At 39.4% G+C, this 8566-nt stretch overlaps 1 protein-coding gene across 1 annotated transcript in view; it reads right to left on the reverse strand.

Annotated features, from left to right (window-relative positions):
* Positions 1-289, reverse strand: part of LOC122071342 (guanylate kinase 2, chloroplastic/mitochondrial) — a gene marked incomplete in the record, with an annotated part of 36164 nt that extends 35875 nt beyond the window's left edge. The window contains 1 exon segment of the mRNA XM_042635681.1: positions 1-289. Within this exon segment, the coding sequence (XP_042491615.1) occupies positions 1-206 (206 nt within the window).
* Between the last annotated feature and the right edge of the window lie 8277 nt (positions 290-8566).

Genomic DNA, 8566 nt, shown 5'->3' on the forward strand with positions numbered 1-8566 from the left:
ATCAAGTTATTATCCCTTTGGAATCCAAATCTCAACAGACTTCGTTCGGATAGCCTTGCTTTGGAAGGAACCGAGAGATGGCCAGAGATTTCTCTGGGCAATGGAAGAAGGTGAAGGTCTGAGCGGACGATCGAGGTGAAGCAGAATCGTCGAAGGACCATCGATGTAGGTAATGAGCCTTGAAGTCTTACAAGCAACCTTCCCATTTCTTCGCTGCCATTAAACCTCTGATCTCTGACCTCTCTCAAGGGACTCACTCTCTCTCTCTCTCTGAAACGCAATATGTCAATGTCGTTTAGGCGGTAAAGGCTAAAGCCGGCAATCGGCACGGGTCCCACGCAAACCGAATTCCGAACCATCACCAGCCCGCACTCGGTTAGGCGGTAAACGTAATCTAAAGCCGGCACGCGGCAAGGATTCCATGCAACCCGGATTCCGATCCATCAACCAACCCCAACTAAACCCCTTGTGACGGTCCAACCAGAATGTACCCAAGCCATTTGTGATTGGCTCATAACCTCCCGGCTCAATGGATTGGGACCCATTGTATCAAAAATCACTTTCAAAGCCTCAACCTTGTTTCCTGATTTCCGTGTAGGAATGAAATCATTAATCAAATTTCTTATCTAAAAGATCAGATCAATGAAAGATGTGTCCTACTCTTACCAAAAAAAAAAAAATTTGGTAAGCTGTGGATCTATCGACCTTAAGGTCTGTTTGTTTGCAAGGAAAATTGAAAGAAAAGGAAGTAAAATTTTCAAACTAAATTAAAAGAAAAAAGATTAATCATTACCTGACATGGTCATTTCACTATCTTCGAATCATTCCATATCTGATTATTTAAATTTCATTTTACTTTACTCTCTTAGATTTGAAAAGAAATAAAAATTAGGACAAAGTTTCTCTTGACCGCTTGAAGAATGAGTATATATTTGGCCACTTTTTTATTAACAGCAAGATAAGCAAAAATAGTTCTAATTGGAGTCCACGTATTTACTACCACTTAATAGGGACGGTACCAACAAAATTGACCAATATTGTTTGTCTATATTGTTTTTAGCAAGTTTCTTCTAAAATCTGAGATGATAACTTAGGAGAGAGAGCTCATCGTTAGAGAAGAAAACATTATTATAGGAGAGAAGAAGTGTAATATTATTTGTCCAAATTGTTGTTAGTAAGGGTGTCAATCTGGCACAAAACTCGTGTACCAATACCGAAACAGATCGGATTATACCGTATCAAATCAAAAAAGGATTTTGATATTGGTATAAAAAAAAAAAAAAGAATGTATATCGGTTCGGTACGGTATCAGTTTCTACATAGAAACCATTCGATATGTGGTACTGTGAACCATACCGAACCGAATTACTAAATAAGCTTGGGACAAATCTAAACTCAAAATCCAAGGGTAAAGCACAAAGAACGTGAAGGAAAAACCCTAACTCCACTTCTTTTCCCTACGGCTATGTTTCGTAGCCAAGAGAAGAAAAGAAAAGAAAAAAGAATCTAGAAAAGAAAAGAGAATAAATGATGAGAAAATAAAAAGAGTATGTATGTTTGGTTACCAAGACAAGAAAAGAAAAGAAAAAATTTTGAATTTTAAGAGAGAGATAGCCACATAGGAAATCATTGTGTAATCATTTATTTTTATCTTATTATATTTTCATATATTTCCCATGTTTTCTTGTGTTTTTTGTAAGAAAATTTTTGGGGGAGCAAAAGAAAATTTTACAATTCCCAAGAGAGATTTTGAATTTGAAAAGGTGAATCTTCTCTTCGGTGAAGACATTCCAAATGCAAAGTAAAATTCTTAACCCAAGGAAAAAAGTACAAAAATTGTACTTTTTTCTTTTCTTTTCTTTTCTTTTCTTTTCTTTTCTTGGCTACCAAACACAGCCTAACTTCTCAAGCTGTCAACAGAGCAAGAGCGGATTGTTGACTGCGAGGTTTGTTCTTCCTCTCTCTCTCTCTCTCTCTCTCTCTCTCCATCTCTCATTTGGTCATTGGCCGTCGGTCGTCTCCTTGTTAGTCATCAATCATCACCTCGTCAGTCATCCCTCACTCTCTTCCTTAACCTTTGAGCCGTGCGGCAATGCGGCAGTGCGGTGGTTCTTCTTGTAGCTCTGTAATTTTCTAGTGGTAGTTTAAATATTTAGGTTTCCTGGGTTTTGGTTTGCAGGTTCAGAGCATCAAAGATGTTTTCCTAGGTTTCAATTTTGCAGGTTCAGAGCATGAGACATGATTTCCTAGTTTTTTTGTTTTGGTTTTGGTTTGCAGGTTCAAAGTATAACAACTTCAGCGTTAGAGCGCATGAATGACTTTTTTTACAAATTGAACCTAAGGTTGGAGTTTTAGTCTATTATGAGTTCAATATTCTAGTTTACCCCTAGAAACTATCTGGCATACAAGCAGACAATTAAGTTCTTGGATGAGTTTTGCATGATTATGTTAAACTCGTGCTCTAATTTTCATTGTGTGACTGATTGCAGATGAACCACAAGAGGGAGACAGTAGAACTGGCTAGTAGCAGCTTTCTGTCACGAGGGAAGGAATGATCCCATTTGCAAAGTGTTATTCATGCCAAAACAATTGGAACTGTTACAAATCTCCAAGGAAGTCCGTCACACCTCAATTTCAGTAGACCCAATTTACCATTAGGAATACCGATGGTGTGAGTAAGACACGTAACTGTCTTACAAACTTATCAGGATCAATGATAGCAGTACCTAAATATTTCACAATCTCACATCACAACCAACCAAAAGCAACGAAGTCAAAGTATAATAGCGAAATCATCAGATATAAATGGGAAAATTGTCTAATGATAAACATAATATCATTAACCAAGTTATTCTGTTTACAATCCTTCAAGACTTACCTGTATCAACATAATCAAAAATACGCCAAACACCTCATGGCGCCACATATGCATAAAAGTCACAAGTACAGTCCTGGTCATGCTCCTTAGCTTCCGGCATCCACCAATTGCTCACTCTGTACTTAGGTTCGGAGGAAAAGAGTCATTAGCCAAATGCACAATCATACCTGCATCATCATCTAAAAAGTGTGTATACGTAGGGTGAGCTTTCCAACTCGCTCAGTGAGGGGTGGGGTCAAACACATCCAAGCAAGATAATAATAGTAATAATTTATGATGCATAATTGTGGGAATTAAACACATAGTCCATGATGCTAGTGATGCAGTTCATTTATTTATTATCCGCCTAACAATACAAATTAAGACTAGTAAATGCTACTACGGTGCATTAGGCTGTATCCTTCGTCTCGGAACCTCCATCGACTACACAACGATACAAACCCTAGCCGTAATAGAAGCCTGTCAGTCCCCATATGTTTCCATGGGTCACCCAGCAAACCCCTGATAACCCCCTCCTGGCAGTCACGACACCGGAACATCATCGGTCACGCCGTACAGGTTCTCGTCTTTAGCAGCAATCACATCGTACCGCGGGTGTGACATTCTGAAAAAGCACATCGAGCATACCACAATGGGTTATCCAACACCTCAACCCCTGTTGGCAAGGGTTCGTAGCATAGGGAGTGATACCTAACCACATATACGCTACATGTCTTCATAGTGATATAGTTAGTATGAATTACATGATACCGGCAAGACCTTGGGCATAAAGTGTAATCTATCTCTAAATACAGTCCCGGGTACACGATACCAGTGAGACCTTGGCCACAAAGTGAAACCCGAGACCATTTACCTAATCTAGCATACATATCACAGTTAAGTATGAACTACGCGACACCGGTACCAATCATTGGTCATGAAGCACATCCATTTCTAAATGCAGTCCCGAGGTATACAATACCAGTAATACCTTGGCCACAAAGTATAACACGTGACTACAACTAACTCTAATGCACATAACCAATGCATGAATGCAACATACACACAGTAATCATAGCACCGATACCACCTCGGCCACTCCGGATTCCGTATCACACATACAACCAAACACATGATGATCACGATACTGGTACCACCTCGGCCACACTGGATCCCGTCATACATCTCCAGACAGTTCATATCATGATCGTAAAATGACAAATGTAACATATCATCATCATATTTGAGCAATTACAATTAAACATATAATTCTAAGCATGTGAGCAATTTAATAATAATAAACATTTCAAAAATAAACATAGTCCATCCCTCACCTGGTTTATGATCGAGTGTGTTTGGGTTCAAGTACGGCCACCGATTGATCAAATCAATTCCAGCTTCAGGGCATGTGCGCGTCACTGTCCTAGTCACAAAGAAAATCGTACATCAGTACGTGTTGGGAAGATCGGGAGGGACCCACACAGGTCACCCCCAAAGGGTACAGAGACATTGTCCCCAAGTGATAGTATTGTCACTGGAAACACCCACCGAAAATAGGGTATTTCCACCAGAAATATCCGTCCTGTTTCCGGTGGAGAAGACAGAGAGCACTTCAGGCTCATTTTTTCACCAAAAACAACTACAGTGTTTCCTGTGCCATATTTCCGATGGTAATACAAAAAGGTCCAACTCGAATTGGGGTTTCAAGCTCAGGCCCGATCAAGGGCATTTGTTCCATGGAGTTTGTAGGGGATGTTCCTAGCATCATTCGAAGCCAAGAAAATCTCAATTCCACCGAGCCGTTTGGGAGATACGTCGATCAAATGATTAAAACCCTAAGTGGCCATTTGGTGTTTCTTTTTGCCGAAGCTCACTGGGCTTGGTTTGAGCTCGGCAACGGCATCGGGGAGGTGCAACACGCATTCCCCGACCCCAATAGAGTTTGTACACTAAAATCCCATCCAAACCTAGTCCTACTTATATCGAAATGACAGGAGAGAATTGTATGGGAGGTTGTACTTACCTCCGGCAATGATTCCGGCAACGATTCTGGCAATAAGGCTACAGTCGGTACCAAGGTAGGCCTCCAACCTTTTTCTTCCTTCCTCTTCTCTTTCTCTCCTCTCCTACACTGAGCATAAGGAAAATGAAGAAATGAATCCTCATTTCCCAACTTATAACTTAAGTGGACCTTAGGGTCTATTTAGGTTGGACCCCTTTTGGACCAATCGGGTTAATATGAATTTCGGGGTACGAGGACCCGATCATTTAGGTCCGTAAAGTGCTCACGTCACGAGGAAGGTGTGAAGGATGATTTGGAATCATTCAGAACCATTTACGATGCGAGTGGTGGGACCCATGGGCATCAAAAGCTTGACAGCAGCCTGTTAACCCACAGGAAATAGGCACTGGATCTAGGCCCAGGCTGCTTCCGGTGGCATATTTTCGATGGTTTGCTTGCTGCCCTCTAGTTGGCCTCACACGGTTAGCTGCCTTTGGTCGTGCTCGTGGTCTTTCGGTAATTTTGATGTGTTCCGAAATTCAAGTGTGAGGAGTCCAGTCACTTACTGTCTGGAATTGGAAGGTATGAATCTCCTCCAGTTAGATAGGCATGCAATGCACCAACATGTGGGGTCATCTCTACCCCTTTGGCAATGCACAACCGCGAGCCAAAATCCAATCATACTTCTGATTTCTGATCCGTGACCTGTCACAACAGTTCAAATTAGATTGGATTAGGGCAAGGGTGTAACAAAGTCGGTGTAAGTCTTTTGCCATTAAGGGAATTTACTTGAACCCGAGCATAAATTACATAGAATTTGGGCCATGGCTCTTAAGGAGAATGTTGCCCAAATGTCAATTCTATATCATCAGAAGCATTTTGCTCTCCGGATTCAGATGGAGTAGCTTCGGTTGAGGAAGTAGGGGTATCATCATGGTTTTAAGTATCGGTGCGTATTGTGCCGTATCGGCCAATACGTATCCGTATCGGTAGGCATCGACACGATACATAACGATACGATACATGAAAATTTTAAAACCCTTATGTATCGATACGTATCCTACGATACGCACCGATACACCACCAATACGCACCGATACTCACCGATACGTACCGATACTCTATGAAAAATTCAAAATTGAAATGAAATGTACGTTTCGGTATGTATCGATATGTATCGGTATGTATCGATATGTATCGGTACGTATCGATGCGTATCGGTATGTATCGATCGATACACACCGATACGGTCATAAAATGGCTAAAATGGAAAATTTTTTAGAAAACATAATTTTTTGAGGTGTTTTTGTTCCAAAATTGCTACCAACCATTTTTCTCTCTAACTAAAGTGGAAATCAAGGTTGGGAACAAGGATTTTACATTTATGGGATAATTACAAACCTTGGATTCTTAGTGCGATACTCTCAATTTACTGTTTATGCATAATACATGTTATATATAATTTTTTTTAACTATTTTTTTCATGCAAAAGTGTATAAAAAAGTGTTTCCTATCCATTTATGTGCGTATCTTTAGCGTATCTTAGCGTATCTCCGATACGATACGATACCCTCTGATACGTATCTTAATTTTGGCCGACCGATACCGATACTTTAATCCTTGGGTATCATCAAATGATATCACACCCTAGTACATGCCTTAGAAATCCTCAGTGCAATAAGGTGAAGTTCTCCCAACTATGTTGGGTACAATTGGCCCACACTGGTAGGAGTATTGTGACAAAATAGGTTATTTGGTTGTGGGGTTCGGGTCCGCACATCCGTGCACCTTAAACCATCTCCAATAGTTGGTATAGCATACCAATGAATGGATTAATGTGTTAGATCACTCAGAGATGGGCCCACTAGTGCTGATTGGAGAATTAACAAAGTGATGAGAAAATCTTCATTTATTTCCCAAACAAGCCTCAGTGAATTTAAGTTACTATATAAAGAGTTATAAGTAGAACTCATTTATTTTCCAAACAAGTCTCAGTAAATTTTAGTTGCCATATAATGAGTTCTTAGAAAAAAAAAAAAAAAAAAAAACTCATTAGTTCTCCCAAACAAGCTTTAGTGAACTTAAGTTTCTATAAAATAGAGTCATTACCTCATTCATTTCATTTCCCACCAGCAACTTTTTGCTACGAGGGAAGGAATGATCCCACTTGAAAGTGTTATTTATGCGAGGACAATTGGAAGGATCACAAATCTCCAAGAAAGTCAGTGTAAGTCTTCCATTAAGGAGATTTTTCCTTATTGTTGCATTGTATATATGGTCGTGTTTTGCTTTCATGTCCATCCCTCACTAGGCTTCGTGGAAGCTCACTGCATTTCTTGCAATGTTTTTAGATGGTGATCCAAAGAACCTTCCCAAGGTGTTGTCGAGGAGTCAGCTCATAGAGACATAGTTGCACACGAGGTAGGTTGTGTGTGTGATGACTGTGCCTTTGGGACACCCTGAAAATGATAATATTCGTTTTCTTTTTTATTCTTTTATGTATATACCTGATGTAACCTTAAGGATAATATTGTAATTATGATTTGACAGGAGCAAACATTCTTTTGTGTTAATATGGTACATATCAATAGAATTCATCAGTTGTGTTATCTTATTGATTATCATTATGTATGGTGGATTTAGATTCATTTCATAACTTTGTGACCTTAAAGTACCGCATTGGAGATCCTGAATGGATTGTGGATACAACTGTGTTCAGGTCAGAAACCTAGTAAGTGGAGGCGGGTTGTGACAGATTACTCATGAGTTGATGGAAAGATTAGTAAAAAAAAAAATCCTAGAGTATCATGCCGAGTAAAATCTATATTGATTTAGTACGGTATTGATATTGGAAAACATGGTTATTCGGTTCTTCCCAGTATGATACGGTTTTGGTATTGGCCCTTTGTCTTTTGTATCATACTGGAATTGTACCGAATACCAGTATCATACCGAATTGACACCGCTATTTGTTAGCGGGTTTCTTTCGTTAGAGTTGAAGAAACTTGTATTGTAGGAGAGAGGGAGATCGTTGATAGAGAACTGTCAGTGTATTGGTGGAGAAGTTGCTTTTCTTTGTCTCTCAATTATCACAGGGTAGAACCGTCGGCCAATAAGAAATCTAAAATGTGAGCAAAAATGGAGTTCATTGAGAGAGTGGGAGATTTTGGGCAGTGGAGATCATTGAGAGGCAAAAACTATAGTAAATTTCTCTCTCTCTCTTGAGAGGCAAAAACTATAGTAAATTTCTCTCTCTCTCTCTCTCTCTTCCCTTTTCCATGCTTCCCATAATTTATTATTCCTAAACTGTGTCCCTTTATCTTTCATCATCCTCTCTCCTCTTTGCCCTCTTATGTGCTAGTTCTAAATTAATTTCTTCCATGTTATCTAAAGAAATCAATAAATATAGGAGAATCAATGGAAAAGAAAGTAAACCATCCAAACCCTTTAATTAACACTATCATATATTTAAGTGATTCAAATTCTGCTCGATTTGGAAGAATTTTTTCAATTTGGACAAAAAACCCTTTCCAATCCTACCCTTCTTCAGTGGTGAAAGTGGCTTCCCAATAAAAGTTAACGTTGAAACATATACCAGATATCCAAAATATTTTTGCTGCCTTTGCCTCAGGACATTCATCAGCCTACTAATTTTTCATCTGAAAAATTGACTGCCTCTCATTCTTAATCTAGGAGAATACCATGCA

The sequence above is a fragment of the Macadamia integrifolia genome, unplaced genomic scaffold, assembly GCF_013358625.1.
Source record: "Macadamia integrifolia cultivar HAES 741 unplaced genomic scaffold, SCU_Mint_v3 scaffold_211A, whole genome shotgun sequence".
Classification (NCBI taxonomy): Eukaryota; Viridiplantae; Streptophyta; class Magnoliopsida; order Proteales; family Proteaceae; genus Macadamia; species Macadamia integrifolia.